At 40.7% G+C, this 27,623-nt stretch overlaps 1 protein-coding gene across 2 annotated transcripts in view; it reads right to left on the minus strand.

Moving 5' to 3' along the window:
• Positions 1 to 27,623, minus strand: part of DIP2B (disco interacting protein 2 homolog B) — a 250,046-nt gene that overhangs the window by 22,123 nt on the left and 200,300 nt on the right. Inside the window, exons 10-29 of one of the 2 annotated variants that reach the window (XM_070740523.1) lie at positions 27,127 to 27,237; positions 26,189 to 26,312; positions 23,864 to 23,973; positions 21,514 to 21,616; positions 20,244 to 20,308; positions 19,357 to 19,450; positions 18,796 to 18,915; positions 17,075 to 17,189; positions 13,331 to 13,470; positions 12,276 to 12,412; positions 10,711 to 10,791; positions 9,416 to 9,543; positions 8,275 to 8,389; positions 6,941 to 7,142; positions 6,490 to 6,599; positions 5,298 to 5,378; positions 3,870 to 3,993; positions 2,313 to 2,434; positions 834 to 945; positions 535 to 644 (exon numbers count right to left, since the gene is read on the minus strand). In XM_070740523.1, the coding sequence (XP_070596624.1) occupies positions 535 to 644; positions 834 to 945; positions 2,313 to 2,434; positions 3,870 to 3,993; positions 5,298 to 5,378; positions 6,490 to 6,599; positions 6,941 to 7,142; positions 8,275 to 8,389; positions 9,416 to 9,543; positions 10,711 to 10,791; positions 12,276 to 12,412; positions 13,331 to 13,470; positions 17,075 to 17,189; positions 18,796 to 18,915; positions 19,357 to 19,450; positions 20,244 to 20,308; positions 21,514 to 21,616; positions 23,864 to 23,973; positions 26,189 to 26,312; positions 27,127 to 27,237 (2,304 nt within the window). Of the gene's footprint in view, positions 1 to 534; positions 645 to 833; positions 946 to 2,312; positions 2,435 to 3,869; positions 3,994 to 5,297; positions 5,379 to 6,489; positions 6,603 to 6,940; positions 7,143 to 8,274; positions 8,390 to 9,415; positions 9,544 to 10,710; positions 10,792 to 12,275; positions 12,413 to 13,330; positions 13,471 to 17,074; positions 17,190 to 18,795; positions 18,916 to 19,356; positions 19,451 to 20,243; positions 20,309 to 21,513; positions 21,617 to 23,863; positions 23,974 to 26,188; positions 26,313 to 27,126; positions 27,238 to 27,623 lie in introns of both variants that reach the window. The other variant, XM_070740522.1, reaches the window with a different exon arrangement.

A 27,623-nucleotide genomic window follows, 5' to 3' on the forward strand; every position in this document is an offset into this window, starting at 1 on the left:
GCACCCTTTCCCCCTAAGAGGATGAAAATTTAGGTGCGTCTTATACTCCGAATGTAGCTTTTACTAAACTTTTTTTCAGCCCTAATAAGGTGCTGCTTATTTCTTTCCTTTGCCTGCTTTTTTCATTGCTGCTCCCTCCAACAATCAGCTGAGCCTTTTTCCAGCTCTAACGAGGTGCTAACAAGTGACTCAATCTTCTGTGCTTTGCTAGGAAGCAATCTTCCCTTTGCTAGCTTTTCTCATTGTTTCTCTCTCTGAAGAGAGAGAGGCGAAGTGCTTTAGAAACAGTTTTTTATCCCAAACCAGTGGATAAAAAGCAAGCACGTGCACTCCAAACCAGCAAACTGACCAGAAGCTGACCAGATTAAACACTAGCCAGATGAATACCCGATAGGCATATTATTTTTTCCCTACTTTTCTTCCCCCAAAACTAAGATGCATCTTATACTCCAGTACATCTTATACTATGAAAAATACGGTATTTTAGAACTCTAGTTATAACACAGGCATCCAACACATCAAGCACTCTTATACCTTGACTCCTGTAAGCATCCCTGTTGTCGAAACACTAAAATCCAGGTATGCCAACATTTCTGGAGTTGGTGGTTTGTAGACCTGAGGTAGCCGTTTTCTGGGCAAATCATCTGGAACATATAAAGAAGAAAGTGATTACTGTTGAATTTAGCTGGGAAAGAACATTGGAATGACATGCAGAAATGCAACAGAGCTAAGCAACACAATTCTAAATAAAACAGGCTCATGGCTTGCAAGTGCAATATAACTTCTTAGGAAATCCTGGGAATGAGTTTGAGGCCTAGCAGGGTCTTTGTCACCTGTATCAATGATGGTTGGCCAGGTTTTTACATCAACAGCAGTCGCCGCTTCTCTGGACCTCAGTAGTCTCATCAGAATTTGATTTGTGAGAATACAGGCAGCTTTGCTCACCTAAAACACATTTGATAAGTATGGTTGATTAGCGGATTGTCATTCTTGACAACAACATCATTAATAAGTTTATACCGCGCATTTTTAGCATGTAAAATAGTTCATAGATTCTTGCCTTCTTCATACAGAAATCTTGTACTATAGCTTTCTATTAACCCCACTCAGCAGGTGTAGTAGTCACACTGAGACTTGCCTAGTTACAATCCACATGGAAAGGAAAATATATGGAACTCTATAGCAGTGGTTTCCAACTTTTCCTGCTTTGAAAACCAGCAGGGAGGGGGAGGAATGGTTCTGTGTGAGTGGCAGGCAAGCATGTGCGTACCTCCATTTAGAAACATAGAAGTCTGACGGCAGAAAAAGACCTCATGGTCCATCTAGTCTGCCCTTATACTATCTTCTGTATTCTATCTTAGGATGGATATATGTTTATCCCAGGCATGTTTAAATTCAGTTACTGTGGATTTATCCACCACGTCTGCTGGAAGTTTGTTCCAAGGATCCACTACCCTTTCAGTAAAATAATATTTTCTCATGTTGCTTTTGATCTTTCCCCCAATTTGTGTGAGTGGTGAGCGTACGAGTCTAATGCTTGCACAAATTGAGGTGGAAATTCCAATTTTGATTTTTAGTCTCTGTATCATTTGTATCTTTTGTAATTTTGGGTTACAGGGAGGAAAATCAAATCATTAGGCAGAAAATATTACCATTCTCCACTAAAATATAATGATGGTCCCCTTGACGTGTAGCTACAAAGGCTAAATAAACCTTTGAAGAGGACTGAAAAAGCAAAAGGCTTCTAACTTGAACACAAGGAACTTAACTGCTCTGATATTTAATGATTCATGAATTATAGGGCAGCAATATTAATATTTCTACAATATCTCAGTGATAATTAGCATAAATGTGTCCTCAGGTTACAACCAACTATCCAAACTTGCAGGGATGCTGAATGAGGGGGACTTATAAACAGTGCTTGGAGGTCTGGCCATCACAGTATCCCCAGTATCCAGTTTTCCACAAGTACAATCAGTGAGGAAGCGGGCAGGAAGCCAAGTCACGATCACGAGGTCCTCGCTTAATGAAGCGCATGGACTTCACTTATCAACACAGCCACGACTGCTGGAACTGCCATCGTTAAGTGAAATGGTCACACGATCTTACACTTTAAAATCATGTTGCTTAGCAGTGACAGTTCCAGGCCTAATGGCTATCATAACCTGAGGACTACCTGCATCACAACAGAAAACATATTTCCAACGGAATAATTTATATTTCAGACGATGCACAATAAGCCACCATTCTAAAGCAAAGGACAAGAACTACTGATGTTGATGCAAAAGCTTACACACAGCTCTTATACTCACATCTACTATCATCCGCACAGTGGGCAAAGTGGCAGTGAGGTTCTGAGCATGTGGAGGCCGGACAGTCACTGGGATACAGCCAGCATACAGGCAGCCATAAAACGCTGCTATGAGTTCAATGCCTAGAAGACCAAAAAACAATGTCACATCATTCTTCTCCATTTATTTTTGCTTTGGCCGAAAGCTCCTTACAAGTCACAGCATTAAGGCAATGTTTTCAAACAGGACAATAAGGCAAGGAAGGGGACTGAAGGAACTATACAAAATGAAAGATTAAAATAGGACAAATAAGTTGCTATAAAAGAGGAAGGGAGGGGAAAAAACAGTTCAAAGGGGTGTTTATTCCAAGGAGTCTCCTTTACAAACTGCTTCAGTGAAGCAGAAGCCTGGAACTTTGCTCATAGTGGAAATTAATTAATTAATTGATTGATTGATTGATTGATTGGATTTGTATGCCACCCCTCTCCGTAGACTCGGGGTGGCTAACAACAATGATAAAAACAGCATGTAACAATCCAATCCAATACTAAAATAACTTTAAAAAAACTTATTATAAAAACCAAATATACATACAGACATACCATGCGTAAATTGTAAAGGCCTAGGGGGAAACAGTATCTCAGTTCCCCCATGCCTGGAGGCAGGGGTGGGTTTTAAGAAGCTTACGAAAGGCAAGGAGGGTGGGGGCAATTCTAATCTCTGGGGGGAGTTGGTTCCAAAGGGCCGGGGCCGCCACAGAGAAGGCTCTTCCTCTGGGTCCCGCCAAACGACATTGTTTAGTTGACGGGACCCAGAGAAGGCCCACTCTGTGGGACCTAACTGGTCGCTGGGATTCATGCAACAGAAGGCGGTCCCTGAGATAATCTGGTCCGGTGCCATGAAGGGCTTTATAGGTCATAACCAACACTTTGAATTGTGACCGGAAACTGATCGGCAACCAATGGACATTCCAGAAAAAAACAGGAGAAATGAATTTAGGTAGCAAATTCATAATCATTAAATGCCATTTGTTCAAGCAAGCACTGAATATTTCCAACGTAGAATATGAATATACATTTAGCTAAAAATTAATTTGTCTGTTTTTAAAAAAAAATAATCATTTGTAAACAATTCTTTACTTTTTATTTGGGGAGAGTGACATACCAGTAGAGTTGTTAGGCACTTTTTCAGATTTTTGACACACTGAACCCAAAAGATGGTTCTGTGCAGCTCCATTTGTGTGAGTGGTGAGCTCATGCCACTTGCGCAAATGGAGTCTGTGCACAGTCGTTTGCCTGATGCTTACCTGAGTGGGGATGCGTGCATGCACGCATGGGCTCACCTGTCATTTCCATGGCCCAGTTCCCATGGTACGAGGGACCCCAGATCTAAACAAGTTCCCCCTCTAATTTGTTTTACAGTTCTTGAATTTCAACTTGATATATCACATGCTTCTCTTCTAAAAACTGAACAACATTTCCCTGTAGTTCAGTGCCTCATGAAAGTTTACAGTTCAGGCATGGCAGGGAATCCCATGTAAACACCCCTCCCTCCCCTTCAACTCTCGGTTTTCCTTACCAGGCGGATAGAGCAGCACCACATTATCACCAGCATTAAGGTGTCCCTTTTCATACAGAATTGATGCAATTCGCTCCGCTCGTTTGTGCAGCTGTAGGCAAGTTGCTGTACAGACAGGGGCCCCCTTGCAGAGAATAAAAACAAACAAACTCTGAAAGTCTGCGGAGCTTGGAGAAATTGCTTCAGAAACAAAGACAAGCTGCTCTCTTGAGTAATCAGAGGCAAAACATGATTTTCAAGGAACATTTGGGCTGTTGGTTTTGCAAGATATGCTGTCACTCTCGTGGTCATAACATCAGAGTTAAAATGAAACTAATCCCATAGTTTTAAGGGGAAACATTAGACTTGCAATGGATTTGAACACTGCTCCAATGCTGCTCCAAAACCTACCAGTTACTCTCTCTTAGCCTTATGCCATTTTCAAATGGAAGTAATGCCAACCTACACAAAGCTAAATGGATGTGAATAAAAATGACGGCAACATTGCCTTCTCTTGTCTAAGTTACACTATCTTGTGTTTTAAATAATAGAAACATAGAAACATAGAAGACTGACGGCAGAAAAAAACCTCATGGTCCATCTAGTCTGCCCTTATACTATTTCCTGTATTTTATCTTACAATGGATATATGTTTATCCCAGGCATGTTTAAATTCAGTTACTGTGGATTTACCAACCACGTCTGCTGGAAGTTTGTTCCAAGGATCTACTACTCTTTCAGTGAAATAATATTTTCTCACGTTGCTTTTGATCTTTCCCCCAACTAACTTCAGATTGTGTCCCCTTGTTCTTGTGTTCACTTTCCTATTAAAAACACTTTCCTCCTGAACCTTATTTAACCCTTTAACATGTTTAAATGTTTCGATCATGTCCCCCCTTTTCCTTCTGTCCTCCAGACTATACAGATTGAGTTCATTAAGTCTTTCCTGATACGGTTTATGCTTAAGATCTTTCACCATTCTTGTAGCCCGTCTTTGGACCCATTCAATTTTGTCAATATCTTTTTGTAGGTGAGGTCTCCAGAACTTATACTTTTTGTCATAAAGTGAGAATAAGGGTAAAATGGAGAACAATGATCTTTGGGTTTTTTTCTAAGGTCCTCATTTTATGTATGGGACTCCAAATTATGTAATTGAGAATAATTAGCAAGACACAGCACAACTACTATTCTGTAAAGGTAGAAAACAAAAACAAACACAAAAAAACAGAGTCCAACTGATTGGTTGAATTGAAGCTTAGGTAGTTGAGGAATAAGAAAAAGGAAGGAAATCCCAATTCCTTCAAAGAGAAACCAAACCAACCAATCAAGCTCCACAACCAACCATCTCATGCCCAGAAGAACAGCAATGTCTTTAAAGACTAAAGGATGAGAAGACACAGGAGTTCAAGACACACAAATGTTGGGAAAATGCAAAACCTTTATCTCTACCTTGGCATTGAGCAGGAGGAAAAGCATGTGCTCGGGAGTTGCCTGTGCTCTCCACTGAAGCACCTCAGACAGAAACTGATGCTGCAAAGAGAAAAAGAAAAAAAAACCAGTAAGTTGTAGATCATGGGTGTGAAACTCATGTCGTTATGTGATGTATCGGAACCTTTTTCTCTTTTGTGGAGCTGGGGCTGATATGGCCTGCGCACGATGCATTTGGCCCACCAGTCTGACACCCTATTGTAGAGGCAGTCTTAGGTTTGATGGGGTAGTATTCACTTTTAGCTAACTGTTGATTTTAAAAATTACAATACGGGCCAAGATGTTATTGAAAGCATAAGATTAAATTTGGAAGCTGATGTGGTTTGAATGATGATCTCCATGAAATATGGCAAAGGTTTGGCCAATGTGAAAAACCCATTCAGCCACATGAGCAAATATTCTAGTGACAGACAGACACCGATATTTAACAGCTCGATCACATGATGATCTGCTTAGCAACTGGCAAATATCAGTGCAACCCTAATTTAGCCAATCTCAGGATGCCCGAGACATTGTGCCTTTGCCTCTTATTCCTCTCGGTCCAGCATAGCATATAAAACAAACAGCAATGGAAGGGCTTTCAAGAGCAAGGCTTGGCTGCAACTGTCCAGGGCCACAATCCAATCCAATGATACAGATTTCTTTCATGCCCATTGAGTGACAGTCTATGTGCGGTATAGTATTGCCTTACATTCATTAAGCCATTAACTAGTTGCCTAAGCAAAGCAGCAGATGTCCTTTTGTGAATAAGAGAATGACATCAATGATTCTTAGAATTTAAAAGCACACCTAGAGACAAATCCACGATGAGGTTTGCAACTATGGCCAGGAATATTACAGCATTTTTATTTCAGAAGTAGGCAACTCTTGGCTTTATTTTAAAGAATTGTGGAAGTGGCAGTTCAGACTCAGGTTAGAGAAATCTGTTACTCTGCCGTCTGCTCTTTGTGGGAAATGGAAAGAAACAATCAGCCCCATAGGCTAAGAGTCTTGTACTGATCTTGCCCAACCTTAGCTTCTGCTTCTTCCCACAACTCTTGATAGCTCTCTGATTTTGAGAAGATGCATTTCCCAACGTAAAAAGTAACCATTGTTCTTCCTCATTCACAAAAGGGCCAAGAGGAACTCTGGAAAATGTGGCAGATCCACTCACCTTTCTCACCAGGTCATTCTCTTCTATCTGTCCCAGATCCCTCCCAGAGGCCTGTGCAATACGCTTCCCTGCAACCAGGTTCCCCACCATCACAGAGGCAGGACCAACACCTGCTGACACATACCAAGGTATAAACACTTAGGAAAAGAAGGCAATTAGCGATATCATACATCAATAAAAATTACAACATTAAGTGTCATGAAACATTTTTTTTGCTTCAATCTTCTGTTTACTTTTATTTAAAACGAGCTTTGCATCATGAAAAATGCTTGAAAATAATAGAGTCATGTCTGATGCACAATTTCAGAGCCTGTCCACTGCCCTGCCCTTGTGAAGATGTGCCTCCACTTACTTATCAAGGATATAAAAATAGGGGCCCACTCCTTTTCCATTACGACAAGAAACATTTTCACCAACACCAAGAATTTTTAATCCACTTTTGTCTAATTACCTGGTTGTTTCTGCCTGGGTTTTGGCAGATTAGTTACACATGTGTGTGGGCACATGAGAATGTTACACGGATGCAAGGATCCTTCCAGGAAGTGCTGCTTGGTTTGAGATATATGAATTCCTCCCAGAGGAGTTTTTGGCAAAGTATTTGCTGGAACAAGAGCGAGGCAATATACTCCAACTTGGTGAATGCTGTCAATTGCCTAAGTACCAAGAAAACAAAGGTTGACATTCTAGAACCACGAAGAGGTTATTTGCATTTTTATCTAGATAATTCTAAAAAGAAGTAGACAAGTTCATCAAGTACTGAAAAAGAAGTTGTTAAAAAAAAGCCTTTACAAGTTGTCAGCTTACAATAAGTCGCTTAGTGACTGCCTGAAGTTACGATGGAGTCCCCCCAAAAGTATTTACAACCCAGATTCAAACATCTCATGGTCATCTTCCCCCATGGTAAGATGATAACTGCATTTTGAGCAGTCAGCAATCATTTCACATTAAGAGCAGTTTTCAGTGTCCCATGGTCATATCACTGTGATTTACAATATTTTTTGTAAACTGGCCATTACTTCTAGTTTATGGCAAAAACCACCAATTGTGTAGGAGATGACCACGCTGAGCTTGAGGGAGGAGTCAAACGCTTCATAAGTCACGAGTCCCTGCGTGCCTACAAAGATCTAAGTCCAGCCCATTGTGAAGGCCTCTCTTGCTTAAGCTTTCAATAAATCTTTATACTAATTTAAACAGCCCGAATCTCCTGATTTCCCTGGTGCTTGACAGATTGCTGGCAGTAGGTTCGCTTAAGTATCATGGCATTTGCTTAACAATCATGATGCTGCGGCAAAAAGATTGTAAAATCGGGTTCGATCACATGATGACCTGCTTAGCAACTGACACGATTCATGACTGTAATTCTGGTCTCAATTACGATGGTAGGTTGAGGACTGCCTGTAATTGCAGTTAATATTGTACACTGCCCAGGGCCTCAAAGAGATAGACTGTTTAGAAATATGATAGATAGATAGATAGGTAGGTAGGTAGGTAGGTAGGTAGGTAGGTAGCCGCCCCGAGTCTACGGAGAGGAGCGGCATAATTTCCACCTGCCTAAATTATGATTTAATACAAATGTGAAAGCACATGAAATGAGAAATTAAAGAACATGGTGTAATGGTTAGGGGGAGATGCATTTTATTTTGAGAAACCATCTCATAAGGATCTAAAAATCCCACTCTCGTCACCGATAGTGACTCTGTTGCATATGAAAGTTTACAGGTCGATGGTGGCTACTGCCCATCTATTGAGAGACAGAAAAAACAAGTTTTCCTAGGCTGGTCTGACCTGCAGCACACGACTCATCCACTGAAAACTATCTTCTTCAGAAGCATCAGGCCGTTGTTCAGCTACCACCACAATCCTTTCATCATAAAACACAGTCACAGAGAACACAGCAATCCTTAAAAAAGAAACAGAAGAGAGGTTATACAGCTGCACTCAGTTACCTTACCGAGTTGGGTTACCAGTTTTACCCCAAATGGGATTACCATGCATGAGACTACCAAATGTTAAAGCATGTTAGAGTAAGAGCAAATGGGATGGCATTATGACATATAAGTATTTATTATTATCATTGAGAGCATGGTTATGTCCTCGCCACACTCGTTGCTGTACAAATCCTTGGTATGATATTTTTGGGTTTTTTTAATTTTTTTATTTCAAACAAACAGATGGCAGCCTGCAACACTAATTGCTACATATTTTGGACTGATATTTTAATGAAATAAAAATCAAGAAATCTGTTATCTGTACTAGAATAATTAAAGCTGCCAATTTGAAGGGAAAAAATGGTTACGGGCAGCAGCCATGCCTTTAGCAATGCTGGGACTGAATGCTGACCTGCGTTTATTCTATATGAAAAGGGCAAGTCCTTGCTGCTCTCTGAGCTTCCTGGTCTGAAGTTATGCTTAGAGTTAATCTATGCTTATTTGGGTGCTGATTACTGGTGGAAAGATGCTGGAGACTTTTTGTTCTTTGGGACTGGTCTTTTTCTGCTGCGTTTTTTGAAGGTGGTAATGGTAAAAAAAAAGATTTCTGTGAAATCTTTGGAGAGAATGAAAATGTTTTTATAAGGAAGATGCAGTTCTTCACATTAATTCTTCTGAAAGTCTAGACATTTAAAAATGGTCCCAACCAGCCTGTCTTTTGCTGGGTTGCCTGGCGAAAGTTGGAATGGCAAATGGCAGATTTTTCTTTGCATCTTGTTTTTCAGGATGGGAGACATTGAGACAGGAAGACATTAAGAAGGGCTAACTCAGGAAAGCCCAGCCTACTCTCAGAAGAAGATAAGACGCTGCCATTTAGATGACCAAGAGACTGCTCTGGATTCATACGAAAACATTACTAATTGAACAGCCTGATTCCAACAATCATCCATCAAATAAATAATGTCATCATGGTATTGTTCAGAGAGATGTAGACTAACCTTCCTCTGTAAACCGTCTTTAGGGATTCAACTGCCAATCCGGTGGCCACAATGTCATCAGCATTATGTCTGCGTCCACTAACAATGAGCATCCCATCTATTTTTCCAACCACAAATACCAGACTGCCCTATAACGAAAAGAAAAAAAAAGAAAAAAATGCCTATCAGAAATGTTAAATGCTTCCCTTGCCTTTTATAAAATGTCTTTTATTTTAGCCACCATCCAACGTTGCTGGAATGTAAAAAAATAAAATAAAAAATAAAAAGCATTTACTATTTCTGACAGAGAGAAGAAAATAATCCCAGATAAAAGAACATAAGACTGTTTATAAAGGCTTATTTGTGAGTGGTAATGAATTGCCCTAGAAAAAGCTGAAATTGCAGCAGTGGGCTAATTTCTAAATCATGTACCAGGATATTCCAATTTAAAAGCACAGATTGTGTATTAAGTCAAAATATGACACGATTCTGTATTCTATATACAGAAAGGAAAGGGAGGTTGGAGGTACTTTTGTCCCTGCACAGATAATGAAGGAATAAGGATGCACCAAACTCCTAGTTACAACTGATATATCCAAGCGCGGGGAGGGGGGGGAGAAGGGGGGAATCTTACAGCTGTCACCAAACGCTCTGCTTGGTTAACAATATATGTATAGTCAATAGTTAAACTTGGATTCACATTCCAATTTATGCATGCCAGGTTCATAGGCTCAACTTCTGAAATGCCACTGACTATTGATGTGCAAAACAGTGAATAACTCTGTGCATATGTTGATGACAAAGGCTGTGAAGTGTGCCTCTGGGCTCTAAAGAAGTGAAGGAGTGAACCTTTAGGTTGATGCTGAGCTCTCTCTTAACTCAGCATCAACCTAAAGATTGACACCTGATCATTATCATAACAATAAAGACAACAATTAACCGCTCAAAACTTGACTGTAAAAAATATGAATTCAGCAAACGAGTTGTCAAAGCGTGGAACTCATTAACTGACTCAGTAGTGTCAACCCCTAACCCCCCAACATTTTTCCCTTAGACTATCCACTATTGACCTCTCCAGGTTCCTTAGAGGTCAGTAAGGGGCGTGCATAAGTGCACCAGTGAGCCTTCCGTCCCCTGTCCAATTGTCTCTCCTTATCTCATTTATCTTTTCTTCCTTTCAAATATGTTCACCTATACTTTTATATATTTTCTTCTATTCTTTTCTTTATTTATATTACTACATATCTATTCTCTTCAATGTGTATTATGTATTGGACTAAATAAATAAATAAATAAATAAAAAACCTGAAACGTACAGGCCCAACAAACCCCAGCAAGCCAGATCGCACAAAAGGCACATCGCCCACAGAAGAACCAGCTGAATTCACTGGGAAGACCTGGAAGAATAGAAAGATGGTTGGTGATCAAATGGCCAAAGCGATTTTTACTGGAAAAGGACAAAACAGCTGAAAAACAGCACCTTTATCAATTTAATCACAGCACTGACATTTTCCAGAACCATTTAAAAAGCCTTGAAAACAAGCAAGCTAACAAAAAGACTTCACAATTAGGCACAATAATAACTGGAGACCAGGAAAAGATTCCAGACAAAGTAAGCTTCTACCTTGCAAAAGCCTCTCGTTGGGTATCTACAATTATCTACAATTATCCTGAATAGAAACCTAAATTGCAAGACCTTCATTTTCAGAAGAAATTAACAAGGGACAGCTTGCCAGCAGGAATGTGTTAGCAAGGTAAATAGAGGACCAAGGAACTGCTATTCAGAGATTAGGGAGTCCCTGTATTTATTCTCATTGTACTTCTTTGTTTCTTAACAACCAGAATGAGAAATTTCCTGCTGTTAAGAAATGCTTAATATTTTGATGGTGCCCAGCTGTGCAATTTATTAGTATCACAAGATAAGACTTATAATAAACACAAAGATTCTTATGTAAAAATATATTATGCTCAATAAACTTCCTTCCAGCATTTTAAAACATCAGCAGTATGCCCATTCTAAATTGGCTTCAAAGTGATTAACCACACTTAAAACTCACAATTCAGGTGGATAATTAATTTGCGATTTTTAAGTAGAATTTCTGGTTCAGTATTAATACTATGCTGTCATATCATTAAAATATTTTTAATTTTAACTATAAACAATCAGTGGACTTGCTGGTATTGCTTAACATGAAATCTGAAAGCCCTTTGCCTCTTCAGTTGTTGCTTAAAGAGTAAAAATTATGTAGGTATAGTTTAGCCCATGAGAGCACAGATAACACACTTGAAATTTAATTTAATTTAAAATTTAATTTAATTTAAAATTTAATTTAATTTAATGTAATTTAATTTAATTTAATTCAATTCAATTCAATTTATTGACTTTTAAGCCGCCCAACTCCTTGTGGACTATGTGCGGTGTACAAAGTAAACAATACAGCATAAAACAATATAAACAGTAGTAAACAATATATTAAAAGAGTGGCAATATAAAATAGTTAAACAAACCCAGAAATACAACAATCATTCAGCACACATTCATATACTCAGCTTAAAGAGAGTTTCAGAAAATAGCAATATTTATTACAGGGTCAGCCTATTGCCCCCAACAATCTGGGTCCTCGTTTTATTGACCTTGGAAGGATGGAAAGTTGATACAACCTTGAGCCTGGTGAGATCTGATCTGCCATATTGCAGGCAGCTGGCAGGCAGCAGAAGTAGCTTTGCAGTACTGCCTTCTAATCACTGCACTGCTGTGTCTCTTAAACATCCACTTTCAACACTGCAAATTAGCAATGCAATGGACCTGTTCCAAACAGCTAACTAAACGAAACCAGATAGAGCCCAAGTCAAAACAGAAAATGCAATTTGATTACTGTACCTCAAACGTGTTCTTGGTTACTCCACTCAGCCCATAATACATCATTCCTCCTGTTCTGGCGCTAACACAGATTTCTCCAATCTCATCTGACTTACAAAGCTGAGGGGAGCCTTCTGGTTTTATGATACACATCATTCCTAGAACAAATCACATACTATTATAAAGGACTTCACCTGACACAAGGACAGGAATTTAGTTTACAGAAGCTATTTAAGAAGACAGGAAATGAAATAAATGTGTTTTAAGAATTCAGTAAACAATATGGTTGCTCATTATATAAAAAGAAAACAGCATATTTAAATCAAATATTTGAATGAAACAAAGCACTTGGAATTTCCCCCCCTGCTTCCGGAATTCTGTTCAAGCAAAAGCTATTTCACTTACTCTGCATTTTTTTCGGCTTTCAGACTTCTGCACACAGGATAGGAGGGTGGGGTGGAGATGGAGAATGAGTTGCAAGCATGCTGGAAGACCCAATAGGGCCCTGAAAGCAAGGTAATGTGAACCCTAAGCAGAAGCAAGATTAGGCAAACACAATGTCCCATTTTATTACTCAGTGAATTAAATAAGCCTCAAAAGACTTGAATATCCAAGTAGATGAAGAGATCTGTAGTCAGCATGCAGAGACTCAAGAGTGCAACAGCAAAGGATTACTGGAGCAAAGTAAGCTATGTGGTTCACATTATGGGTGCTTTACTCCCATTACTTATTTAATCTAAGCACATATTTCCTTTACTCTTCAACCAAAAAGGCTCTTAAAACACAGTATTAATAGAAAAAAGGGAACACTCAAATCTACACTTTAAAGATTATATTCCAAAGGACAGCCTGTGCACACAGATGGATAAGCAAAGGGAAAAAAGGGAAAACAAAATAAGGCAAGCTAAGACGCCAATTTTAAAAATTCAGTTGCAATTCTTAAAAGGAAACTTAGAGTGCAAACAGTTTGGGGGGGTGAGAGACAAGTTCCAAATGGAGCTTGTATCTTAGCAAGACCTTGAAGGAAGCAATCGGAGAGCCTGTGTAACTTATCTTTCCACTCCAAGGGCACTTACCACCAGGCATAACATGACCAACGTCCTGTATGGTGAGAGCAGAATTCTTATCTTCTGTATTTACACGAATGACGCCATAGCTCAGACCATTCATTGATAAGATAGCTCTTCCAGGCAAAGGTGCACCGGGAACACCAGGTCTGAAAAGAACGGCAGATGCAATTATGACTGCAAAGTTGTGCAAAGATGAATCAGAATCTATGAGTAAATCACTGGGTGTTTCGCCATAGACTGGGCTGAGTTATAACTCCCATTAATTTACAAAAGCTGCAAAAAGGGAACTATTTTTCAGAGTATAAAGATGGACCTTTTTACCCCCAAAAAGAGGGTGAAAACTTGGGTGTGTCTTATACACCAAATATACCCACCCAGCTACCCACACCCTTTGGCCTCTGCCTCCTAGCAATTTACCTCCCTGCAGCAAATAGAACACAGCCTGTTAAACCAAGAAACTAATTATCAGCTTCCGACTTTCAGTTGATTGAAGCTACAGCCAAGTGATAGAACTGAAAGTGAAACTAATGCTGCAAGGAAGCAAATTGTTGGAAGGTAAAGGCAGAGTGCTGAAACTGGATGCAAGGAGATAAGTCAATAACTATAAATGTCTGTAGAATGTTCAAATAGACTTATTTTTTAAAGACTGCTTTATTATTGTTCTAGACCAGTGTTTTTCAACCAGTGTGCCGTGGCACACTAGTGTGCTGCGAGACATGGTCAGGTGTGCCGCGAAGCTCAGAGAAAGAAAACAAGAAAGAGAGAAAGAAAGAGAGAGAAAGAGAAAGCAAGCAAGAGAGAAAGAAAGCAAGAGAAAAAGCAAGCAAGAGAGAGAGAGAAAGAAAGCAAGAGAGAGAGCAAGAGAGAGAGAGAAAGAGAGGGAGGGAAGGTGGGAGAGAGAAAGACATAGAGGGAGGTAGGGAGGGAGAGAGAAAGAGAGCAAAAAAGAGGAAAGAAGGAAGAGAGAAAGAAAGAGGGATGGAGAGAGAGAAAAAGAGGAAGGTAGAGAAAGAGGGAGAGAGAAATAGAGCGAAAGGGAGGAAGAGAGAGAATTTTTTTGTCCAATATTTTTTTAGGGGGCCCCCCCCCCTCAATGTGCCCCATGGTTTTGTAAATGTAAAAAATGTGCCGCGGCTCAAAAAAGGTTGAAAATCACTGTTCTAGACAACTTAACAAAATGAAGAAGCTTTGTAAAATAAATGCTTGCTCTAAAGAGGCCCAATGCTTTTGTATCTTCTTTTAAATAACAGAGAACAACTATACTTCTAGAAACCCACATCAATTTTAACAGAATCTGTATAGAAAGTATAGACTGAAATGTAACAGTGTCCTATTTTAGTATTAAGATAAGGCAGCTGAGTTAAACTCTGATTTGCAGTGACTACAAATTGAGAGTGACTATATTTAATAATTTTTTTTGACAATTTTTTATACTGTCACAATGTACATTTCTCCAATTTTTTGCTATTTCTATGGGTCAGGCACAAATGCACAGAAATACACAGCAAACAATGTATATCATCTTTGCTGTTTGCTGGGAGGCAAATTACTGGGAGGCAGGGGCAAAAAAAAATCCCTTGTTTTCCTTCCCCAAAATGTATATTCGAAAAGATATGATAATTCTGCACCTGGCTCCATATTTTAAGGCACAATTTTGTAACTGAATCTACTTACAGAAGTTTGAGAGTTTCCTACAAGAAAAAAAGTTGAACTTATCTCACTTATTCTTATCCTTACGCCATAAGGGAAACATCTTTCAGCTGTGGCGAGGGGGGCGTTTGCCCAGGTTCGCCTGGTGCACCAGTTACGGCTCTATTTGGACCGGGAGTCACTGCTTACAGTCACTCATGCCCTCATCACCTCGAGGCTCGACTACTGTAACACTCTCTACATGGGGCTACCTTTGAAGAGTGTTCGGAAACTTCAGATCGTGCAGAATGCAGCTGCGAGAGCAATCATGGGTCTGCGGTCTGCATTGGTTGCCGATCAATTTCCAGTCACAATTCAAAGTGTTGGCATTGGACCAGAATATCTCCGGGACTGCCTTCTGTCGCACGAATCCCAGCGACCAGTTAAGTCCCACAGAGTGGGCCTTCTCCGGGTCCCGTCAACTAAACAATGTCGTTTGGCGGGGCCCAGGGGAAGAGCCTTCTCTGTGGCAGCCCCGGCCCTCTGTAACCAACTCCCCCCAGAGATCAGTATTGCCTCCACCCTCCTCACCTTTCGTAAGCTCCCTAAAACCCACCTCTGTCGTCAGGCACGGGGGAATTGAGATATACCTTCCCACTGGGCCTATACAATTTAGGCATGGTATGTTTGTGTGTATGTTTGGTTTTTAATAAGGGTTTTTAGTAATTTAAATACAGGGATCCCTCGAGTATCGCGAGGGTTACGTTCCAAGACCCCTCGCGATACTCGATTTTTCGCGATATAGTGGTGCGGAAGTAAAAACACCATCTGCGCATGCGCGCCCTTTTTCCATGGCCGCGCATGTGCAGATGGTGGAGTTTGCGTGGGCGGCGGGGAAGACCCAGGGAAGGTTTCTTCGGCCGCCCAGCAGCTGATCTGCTCGGCAGCGCCGCAGCAGCGAGGAGCCGAAGATCGGGGTTTCCCCTTTGCGTGGGCGACGGGGAAGACCCAGGGAAGGTTTCTTCGGCCGCCCAGCAGCTGATCTGCTCGGCAGCGCCGCAGCAGCGAGGAGCCGAAGGTCGGAGTTTCCCCACCACCCACGCCCGCCCGCCGCTCGAGAGCAAGAGGGGGAGAGATAGAGAAAGAGAGAGAAGGAAAGAAAGATGAGAGAGGGAGGAAGAGAGTGTGAGAGAGGAAGAAGCAAGATAGAGAAAGAGAGAGAGAAAGAAAGATGAGGAAGGAAGAGAGTGACGTCATCGGGTGGGAAAAATCGCGATATAGCGTTTCGCGAAGATCGAGATCGCGAAAATCGAGGGATCACTGTATTAGATTTGTTATATGCTGTTTTTATTATTGTTGTTAGCTGCCCTGAGTCTACGGAGAGGGACAGCATACAAACCTAATAAATAAATAAATAAATAAATAAATAAAATAAGGTAATGGGGATCTGGACATTGCTGGATTCCATCATTTTGAAATTATTTTCAGGTAGCCAGGCTTTTCTAGCCATCTGACTATTACAATTCCCATCAGAATAAAGTATTTGGAAATAACTGACACAGTAAAATTCCACAGAATAATGGCTAAGGATACATTCATTTAGGAAACACAGTTCTATTGAATGTTTGCTCTCAGGTAACAGTAGGAAAAATTATAATCGCTTGCTAGATTGTGAGAAAATTAATTATTTGAGCAAAATGTAAGGTGACAAATCCATTAAAATATTTAAATTAAACTACAGTATGCAGCTGATTTGCACGGGATATGGATAAAAAATAGCAAAACAGAAAACATTATAAATGTTTTTATAATCCTGCAATATCACACATTCATTAAAAAAACATTTTTCATTCATTGAACATGGTTCTCCATCAGAACATTTTTATTTGTCTCTCCACTCAATGTTCAATATGGATGTATTGATCATTAACATGTTAGAACCATTTGTCATACGAAGAGAAGATCACAGTTATTTAATAGTGAAGTAACTGTTCAAGAAATGAATCTAATTTTAGCTTCCGAAATGCCAGCTAAGAAATGATACAGTACATGGAATGTAAATTAATAGTGTCTCTTTAGCAGATAATGGAAACGTCCTGGAAAAGCGAGATCCAATTTTACCTCCGGATAGCCACTGTCATTGCTTCAGGAGATGTAGCACAAGGACATATTGCCTCTGGTTTAAGCCCGTAGTTTTGGAAAAGACTCAGGAAAGCATCACACGAGGAGACAGACCCTGGAAATCAATTACATTCTTATTTGAAATAGTGAATTAGGGCTTGATAACAGAAACACAAAAGCTTCTTTAAAAGCCGTGATGACTGCTATTTATAAGACCTCTAAATGTAATTTGTTTTCTGAAAGGTTTAATGCACTGCACATATATGTAATTGCTGTAATAGAGTACCTCTTTCTAAAATTAAACTGCTTCATTTAATTACAATGCTGTAACGTAGACTTGAATTTTGAGCATCTTACATCATCATTTGCAGAGGGATTGTCCGTGGATCAACCGTGCACCAAGCTTAATGAACTCTTGCAGAAATAAAACTGCAATCCTGGGTTATGCAACGCAAAATCAAAATCACCTCCCACCTGTTTATTGTTTTCCCCCAGCATCCAAAAAGAAAATTACCAGAACTAATTTTAACCCCAAATATTGAATGCAATTCTGAATAATGGCTTGCACAGCTGGAAGCTTTTCCAGATTCTTTCTGAATCATAAAAATACAATTTCAAACAGGAGATTAAACATCCTGTCTGTCCAGAAAAGAGCAGCACACACGTTTCCCTCCTGCAGCCTCCATGGCTCCACTTGATCCAGAAATCATAACTGCATTCAGATCTCATTTCTTCCTAGTACCATCTGGGCAGACAATTCATTAAGCCCACTGAGCAGCAGGAATCCCATGAAAATCTGTTGTTCATTTCTTTCAAAGACCTTTGGATCATTTCTCATGTGCAATTCAAACACAGTTAGGCTGGCCCTCCTGCTTCTTTCCCATAAGTGGCCCATTAAAAGCTACTTCGTTTTTAAAATTCCTTTTAGAGGAATATTTCCACCTTTCCCCTTTAATGATACAATTTTTATATGGATTCTGCACAGCTTTGATTGGAGGTAGAATGCAAGCTATTCACAATCTGAGGCTAAGAAGTGCTTTTTATCTCTCCATCATTTATTTTATCACTCTGCTGATACCATTCAGCATGACACCATTTAACTCTTCTTAAGACAAGGAAAGATAAAAAGCTGCTTCAGGAAAGAGTAAGCAAAACTCAATTTTGCTAGAAATAAATAAAATATAATGCTCTGAATGTAGGCTTTAGTGATACCACCTACCATGAACACTCAGGGAAGGTAGGTTAGAAATCCTTCACAAAATAAAACATCAGAATCTGAAGAAGGTCCTCGTCGAATGCGGAGGTACTGAATCTAATCTGGTAGTCCTTTAGTCTTTGACGAACTGTGCAAGTCCAAACTCTTGCACCATTCATCCAAGATCGAAGGACTACCAGTTTAGATTCAGCATCTCTGTGTTCAATGCAAATGTACATTATTTAAATGTTTGTCATACATTCATAAAATGTATGACAAACATTAGCCTCTATATCAGGACTTTGGGGAAAAAAAGTAAACAGCTGTTTAACACACTTTTTCTAATTTGTGTAGTATGAAAGGAACGGAGAATGAAAAATAGAATACACGTTTTTTAAGGATGATACAGTCTGTTCTTTGGTGAATGCCCAACCTGTTCACTCATCCTCTCACTCATACAGACATTGGAAAAATTCAGGGAGAAAATCTGTTTAACAAGCAGACAATACTATCAAGGCCTACTCACAGGGATTAGCACCATCAGTTACAATCAGCATCCGTAGGGAACTTAAGCTGACATCTCTTTGGTCCCGGTGAGCCATCATGGCCCAGTGCAAATCTCGACATTTCACCAACGCTACTTTAGCTGCAAATCCAGGACAGAAGAGAAAGTAGAAATCAATGCACAGAAACACAGGCATATTTATGAGAACCAAATCTCAACAAAAAATGAAAAGTTTTAATATATGCATACTTTTTTAGAACCAAGGCAGACTTGGGAAGATGAAATTTGTTTACCAAAAGGATCTAGGACTATTTTGTGAAAAAAAGTAAGCAACCTGGGATAATCAAAGCAGTGGTGTAAATGGATCATGTATGCTTTTAACTTCATAGCTCAACACTTACTGTCAGTCCCATCCCGTCCCCCCCCCCCGTCCCCCCCCCCCCCCCCAGCATCTAGCTATAAGAGAACTGGAACAGGATTAGAATTCTCTTGAGAGTTCTTAAATACCACCTGCCCTGTTCGTTTTTGCAGGTGCTAAAAATTCTAGAGATAATCAATCATGCAATTCAATATCCACACTACCTTTGTGAGTGTGAACCCTCTGTGCCCAAGAAAGAGGGCAGGTTTTCATCACTGCATAGGGCACGCTGACGGTGTGCAGCTTGTTCATTACACTCTGAAAAAACCCAAAAGTGATACTGTTATTATCAAAATAGCAACAAAAGATACCGAATAAAAAATACTTCACCCAGGCAGACAAACAACAACTCACAAGTCCTGAAAGCCTTTATGCAATTGGTTCACCTGAAGCCATGTTTCCTGATAATCAGAATGTGGGTTTTCCCATAATTGAGTCCTATGGAATTTGTGTCTATAGCAAATCAATTTGTTGAAATAGGGGAATTGTTTTCTGTATTTGATTGGTGCCAATCTAGACTATGGGTGAAGTAGGAAATGCCACACTACAGCATGGTTTACTGGGGCAACACTTGACATTTCAACAAACGAGTGCAGTGTGCAGAGTATAACTAGGGATCCAGCTTTTGAAATAATGAACCGAATCTGAACAGAATCTTCTCTACCTCCACCAGGGCCTTCAGAGAGGCTTTTCAGGCTTTTAGTGGGAATCAGAGAGATTGCTTTCTAATACAGGCAGTCCTCAATTTACGAACACAACTGAGCCCAAAATTTATGTTGTTAAGTGAGAAATTTGTTAAATTAGTTTTGCCTAATTTTACAACTTTTCTTGCCATCTTTGTTAAGCGAATCATTGCAGCTGTTAAATTAATAACACGGTTGTGAAGTGAATCTGATTTCCTCATTGACTTTACTTGTCAGAAGGTCACAAAAGGCGATCAGTTGCCTCCAGAACACTACAATCGTCATAAATGTGAGTCAGTTGTCAAGCATCCAAAATGTAAGTCATGTGACCACGTATTTGTGAAAATGCCCTCAAAAGACCAACTCACCGTTAGCATGCTGTGCCACAATCCTGCATCCTTCTTAAAATCCAGTACATTCACTAGCGTTTCACCTAAAACAAATGTAACAATACTTACTTTTGAAATTCAAAATATGCAACTCTGCTGCAAAAAATAGGGCTCTTTTTATCAGAAGAAAAGTGAAAAGGCCGATAGTTGTTTCAATCTCTATGAGAAACCTGCGTTACTATCTGGTATTAGTCACTCATTGGAATTCATTGGTGGGGGAAAATTTTAATAAGTAATATAAGAACCACTCTTTTTATATTTGCATCACAAAGGTCCACACAGGTCCTTAAGAGAGAGAGCATGTTCATTGTCACATCACAACGGAAGTTTTGTTATTCTTTCTTTTTCTTTCTTTCTTTCTTTCTTTCTTTCTTTCCTTCCTTCCTTCCATCCATCTATCAAACTTCTATGCTGCCCATCCCCAATGGGAGTTTTGACATCATTGTGACACAATTTTGACATCATTGTGAATCGGCACAGAAACCGATGTAACGGAAGAGCTTCAATAAATATTTCTGGGGGATCTAATCTAAAATTTGGCCTAATCATCGGGCTACAGAATGGGAAATCATGAGTTCTAGTCCCACCTTAGCCTGAAAACCAGTTGATGGTCTTTGGGCCACTCTCTCTCCCTCTCTCAGCTCAACACATCACATAAGGTTGTTGTAGGGAAAAGAGGAGGAGGAGGAGGGTGTTTGCATTGGCATTGCCAATAAACATCCCTGAGATCCCAAACCAAAAAAAATAAAAAATAAAACAGTGTTTCATTTATAAACAACAAATTTTATTTAAATTTCTTTGAATTTTGCAGCAATGGTATCTTAATATGTTTTCTTAAAATTCAGCATGCTTGAAATGAAAGAGGCAGAAAGGCAATATGTTTAAAGAGAAGAAAATATTCTTGTCTATCAAAATAAAAATGGCTATTACTACCAGCCTCATCCTGCTTCCCAGAATAATTTATACCGATATCTGATTATGCAGACAAGAATTTTGCTGATGTCATACACATAGATAATAATAATAATAACAACAACAGCAAAGTTGGAAGGGACCTTGGAGGTCTTCTAGTGCAATCCCCTGCTTAAGCAGGATGGATGGATAGATGGACAGACAGACAGACAGACAGAGATAGAAAAAAAATCATCCATTCACTTTACATGGCACCTTCCCCATGGCAATTTGTCTTTGCCTTCTAAGGGAAATTATTTAGCCTCAGATATAGTATGAGAAGTATAATAGAGCTCACCTTCCGAATAGTTACATGCCTGAGACAAGGCCTGGCAATGAGACAAGAGAGCAATTCGGGATACAGTTACACCCATCACGCTCCCCTCCTTGCTGGTCTTATACTGAAAAAAAGAATATTAACATTGCCAATTAAACTTTCTCTAACAGGAATCACTATAGTTATATTTACGTCATGTTCATAAAGATGCAGTCATCTGGTCTTTCCCTTTTCATGACCATGCTTGTGTGCTTGCCCACCGAACAAAGTACTCAGTGTTGATCACAATGCAAAAAATGTAAGCCTGGATTTTCTTCCCCTACATCATCTTTGTTCTAACTAAATAGAGTGATACCTTGTCTTACAAACTTAATTGGTTCCGGGATGAGGTTCTTAAGGTGAAAAGTTTGTAAGACGAAACAATGTTTCCCATAGGAATCAATGGAAAAGCGATTAATGTGTGCAAGCCCAAACTTCACCCCTTTTGCCAGCCAAAGCGCCCGTTTTTGTGCTGCTGGGATTCCCCTGAGGCTCCCCTCCCACCTCTGGACCTCTGTGTTTTTGCGATGCTGCGATTTCCCTGAGGGTACCCTCGCTGGGAAATCCCACCTCTGGACTTCCGTTGCCAGCGAAGCACCCATTTTTTGCACTGCAGGGATTCCCCTGCAGCATCACAAAAACACAGAAGTCCGGAGGTGGGGTTTCCCATGGAGGGGAGCCTCAGGGAAATCCCAGTAGTACAAAAATGGGTGCTTTGCTGGCATCCCAGCGGCGGCGGTGGGTTCGTAAGGTGAAAATAGTTTGTAAGAAGAGGCAAAAAAAATCTTAAACCTCGGGTTTGTATCTCGAAAAGTTTGTATGACGAGGCGTTTGTAAGATGAGGTATCACTGTATAGGAAATTTGTGACATACCTTTCTGTGCAATTCTTAGCACAGAAAAGATCTATCAGATAAAAAAATAAGAAGAGGGAATCTGCTATAAGTGTAGAATGTTTATTTACTGTTTATTTACTGTAAAGTTAGCTATTAGTTCTGCACATGATACATTCTCCATAAAGGCCAAATCAGATAAGGTACATCAAAATGCTGCTATACTGGAAAGGTATGCAAGTAATTCTTGATTTTAAACATGTTAAATACTGAAGTGGTGTTCAATAGCTTTGCCTCCTTGTTCCAGATGAAGTGTGTTTTCAATATTTAAATATTAGTGTCATGTTTGTTAATTCCCTATGAGACCTGGACTGAGATGATAATAATAACAACAGAGTTGGGAGGAACCTTGGAGATCTTCTAGTCCAACCCCCTGCTTAGGCAGGAAATCCTTCGCTACTTCAGAAAGATAGTTATTCAACATCTGCTTAAAAACTTCCAGTGTTGGGGCATTCACAACTTGTGGAGGAAAGCTGTTCCACTGATCAACTGTTCTGACTGTCAGGACATTTCTCCTTAGTTCTAAGTTACTTCTCTCCTGGTTTAGTTCCCACCTATTGCTTCTTGTTCTACCCTCAGGGGCTTTGGAGAATAGGTTGACTCCTTCTTCTTTGTGGCAACCCCTGAGATATTGGAACACTGCTATCAGGCCTCCCCTGGTCCTTCTTTTCATTAAACCAGCCATGCCCAGCAGTGTTCCCTCTAATTTTTTTTTGGGGGGGGGGGCGGAAAAGTATAGTGTCTGAGCGGCAGTCCCTTCGGGACTGGGCGGCACAGAAATAAACAAACAAACAAACAAACAAACAAATAAAAAACCCACCCTGTTTTGCCTCAGAGAATTTCAAAATAAAATACTGTACTGTGTGTCTATAACAGTGAGCTCATAATAGGGCAACTCTATCAATATCAAAATGCCACTTAAATAGTTGAGCTAGTTTCAAACTAGATTTTGATTTTCTTTCTCTCTTCCTTACTCCCACTCTTTTTCTTTCTCTTTTCCTTCCTCTCTTTTTTCTATCTGTTTCTCTCTCTTCCTCTCTCTCTCCTTCCCTCTCAGCTTCTGGGCAGATTTGGAAAACTCTGAGTTGATGATGATTTTTAAATGAGCGATTGCTCACTGCTCAGTTTAGAGGGAACTATGATGCCCAGTTCTCGCAACCGTTCTTCTTATGTTTTAGCCTCCAGTCCCCTAATCATCTTTGTCGCTCTTCTCTGCACTTTTTCTAGAGTCTCAATATCCTTTTTGCATCGTGGCGACCAAAACTGAATGCAGTATTCCAAGGGTGGCCTTATGATTATGAACAAAATCTGAATTAATCTTAAAGCACACATTTTCAAGAAAAATAGGACATACATGCTGCATAACATACTTGCAATGGCCTAAAGGTATTAACAATCGTAACTTATTTTATTTTGTCAGATGCCATTTATGCCTATATACCTCAATATAAGCTGGCTCAGTCCCTGCATTTGAAATATTGGGTTGCCAATCCTTTGGTGTTTTGGAGAGGTACTTGGAATCTGTAACTACCCACTTGAGCCTTGGCCAACCTAGAACCAAAAAAGAAACTCAAAGTTTAGGTCACAAGCTGCTAAGGATGCATTTACAGTGCAATTCAGGGGAATCTGGTTCATTCAGAAGCGGCTTGCTATCACAAATTCAGTTCCCCCAATTCCTTAATGTCAGATGTCTAATTCTCAGGAAAAGTTAATTTAAAAGGAAACAGGCAATAACAATATATACAGTACAGTGATCCCCCGATCATTGCGAGGGTTCCGTTCCAGGACCCCTAGCAATGATCGGGTTTTAGCGAAGTAGCGCTGCGGAAGTAAAAACACCATCTGCACAAGCGCAGATGGTGTTTTTACTTCCGCAGCGCTAGCGAGGAGCCGAAGATTGGGGGCCGCGCGGCTGTTTTAAAACATCGCCGCCGGCATGGGGGGCTTGCCAGCACCCCCCGGACCCCCAACCCGGGTTTGGGGGGCTGCTAGGAAGCCCCCCATGCCGGCGGCGACGTTTTAAAACAGCCGCGCGGCTTCCCAACTGAGTCCCGAAGACAAACGTCAAAGGCGAACTTCCGTGTTTGTCTTCGGGACTCATTGGGAAGCCGCGCGGCTGTTTTAAAACGTCGCCGCCGGCATGGGGGGCTTGCCAGCACCCCCCGGATCCCCAACCCGGGTTTGGGGGGCTGCTAGGAAGACCCCCATGCCGGCGGCGACGTTTTAAAACAGCCACGCGGCTTCCCAACTGAGTCCCGAAGACAAACGTCAAAGGCGAACTTCCGTGTTTGTCTTCGGGACTCATTGGGAAGCCGCGCGGCTGTTTTAAAACGTTGCCGCCGGCATGGGGGGCTTGCCAGCACCCCCCGGACCCCCAACCCGGGTTTGGGGGGCTGCTAGGAAGCCCCCCATGCCGGTGGCGACGTTTTAAAACAGCCGCGCGGCTTCCCAACTGAGTCCCGAAGACAAACGTCAAAGGCGAACTTCCGCGTTTGTCTTCGGGACTCATTGGGAAGCCGCGCGGCTGTTTTAAAACGTCGTCGCCGGCATGGGGGGCTTGCCAGCACCCCCCCCCCGAACCCGGATGGCCGGGCGAGCAGCGAGCGAAGGGCGGGTGGCTGGGCGAAGGGCGGGCGAGCGGCGAACGGCGGGCGAGCGGGTGCTGGGGGGGCTTCTCGCCCTCCCGCCAGCAAGAGGGGGAGCGAACAGCGTGGGCGGGCGAAGGGCGGGCGAGCAGTGGGCGCGCGGGCAGGCAGGCGGCGGACAAGCCGTTCACTGGCGCCGCTCGCTCGCGCTTCCCAGCTGAGTCCTGAAGCCAATTCGCTTCAGCACTCAGCTGGGAAGCGGCGAGAATGAATGGCGTGGGCGGGCGAAGGGCGGGCGAGCGGCAGCGAGGAGTTTGCGTGGGCGGTGGGGAAACTCCTCGCTGATGCCCGCCGCTCGCCCTCCCGCCAGCAAAAGGGGGAAGACCTAGGGAAGCCGCCCAGCAGCTGATCTGCCCGGCGCCATCTACGCATGCGTGCCCATAGAAAAAAGGGCGTGCATGCGCAGATGGTGTTTTTACTTCCGGGTTGCAAAATCGCCATATAGCCATTTCGCAATGATCGGGATCGCAATACCCGGGGGATCACTGTACATTGAACAGAGTACTATGTAAACTATATATCGACAGAGCACAGATTACTCTGAACCCCAAAAGGAATGATGAAATTAGGGCTGCCTCTGAAGAGCGACAAATTTTTCAGAAACTCTCTTTGCACAGAAATAATTGTGCAAATGGAAATCTTTTTTTAAAATATTATTTTTCTATAATTGCATTGGATGAAGTTGTTATGCACCAGCTGTTTACAAATATGTGAAACTGAGAAAAAAAATGAGCAGACAATATTATTTTCATAGCATGAAGTGATACTCAATATGTAAGCTATTCAGAGCTTCACTATTTTTGTGTTCAAAGCCACAGAACAACAAGACAATGTGTTTCCCGTTCATTCCCATTATGAAAGATACTGTGGTTTGTGGGCTCAACAGTAGGAGTATAGATTGTTCTATTTCTTGAGGCCTAACAATCCAATGATTCCTCTGCTAGAGGAATGACAGATGCTGTATATTTTTATGATAGATTCATAACCTGCTTATGCCAAGTACACTTACAATTAACTATATTTAGGTCAATTACATTATATATTTTATAACTGGTGGAGAAGTAGATGTAGGCAACCGTTTTCATTACTTTTTTAAAAAAATTAAAAAACATATAACAAACCCTTGAATTGCACAATTTCTCCATTTTGTGTTTTGGGGAGTCCCTTCAGGCAAACTTCAGTGGTGAGGGCCAATGCAATGCCACAACTACCCAGTAGAAAGCCAATCTGCTGCCCACCAGCATCCTGAACAAAAAGGAAGGGAACAACTATGATTTACAGGCTAGTAACCAGTGTCACTTTTAACCATATTTTAGTAAAGTAATAGTAAATGGATAGTAACATTGTGACAGAGCAAATGTGGTTTGAGAACAATACCAAATGCACTATGGTTTGAGAATAATAGCAATTGTAGAAAAGCATACAATTGCCTAAAATTTGACCCTTTAGTAAATGCAGCTTGTAATCTGAATTGCAATCTCTAATAAGGAAAGAAGTTTTAATAAAAGTTGATTTTTAGACTATTGTTCAAATTAAATAAATTTGTTATTTTGGCATAACAATTAACATAACCATGGAACAGTCTACTTTTTTCACTGTTCAATCTTAATCTTATTAAAACTGAAACGTGTAAGAATGTCAAACTTTAAACAAGTACAATAATGTTTAAAACATAAGAACAGAGCTTTTCAGTGATCAAAGGATCTACCCTTCCCTTATGTAACTACTATGCTATAAAAGTCAATGGAATAAAGAGTAGACACCAGTGTCCCCACTATTTTATTTTAACAAAGTGCTTAATAGGAGATTCTTCTACTATTTCACAATATATCTTAATTCACAATGAGCATACAGAGAAAGATAACATGGTTTGGAGATTTTGCCTATATAATAGGTGTGAGATGGAGAACCACTTGAACATCTTTTTGCAAGCCTGGGACCTTAGCAAAGGAGCAACTGGTGGGAATCTCAAGAATGTAAGTGCATCTAAGAGCAACAACTTGTTTGTTTCTTATTTCCACTCATGGCTTATGACTCCTTTATGGTCAATCATTATTACCTTTCGGGTTAGAGGCACCTCTATCGGCACTGGGAGGACTTCAGCCAGCAAACAGCCATAAAATGCCACCATGAACATGACAGGGTCATTGTTGGGATACACAAGGGCTACCTGCAATTCACAAAAATATTTTGTTAGAGAAAGAAGGGAAAACAGCATTAGTGTTCTTATATTATTTTTAACAGGTAAAAGTAGATACTTTAATTGAACAAAGTACACCAGTAGCTTTCACAAGGTTATTAACACACACAAAAAAGTTCTGCTAATTATAATAGATGGGTTATACAGGTAGCTCTTGGCTAACAACCACTCATACATAAAGTAACTTAGAAAAGTTTTTCATATTTATGACCGCTGCAGCATCCGCATGGTCACATGATAAAAATTCAGACATTGGGCAACAGTCTGAATTTGACAACTGCAATGTCCCAGGGTCATGTGAGCCTTTGTGATATTCTGATAAGCAAAGTCAATGGGAAAATGGTGATGGAAGATGG

Source organism: Erythrolamprus reginae, chromosome 2, assembly GCF_031021105.1.
Source record: "Erythrolamprus reginae isolate rEryReg1 chromosome 2, rEryReg1.hap1, whole genome shotgun sequence".
In the NCBI taxonomy this organism is placed as follows: Eukaryota; Metazoa; Chordata; class Lepidosauria; order Squamata; family Dipsadidae; genus Erythrolamprus; species Erythrolamprus reginae.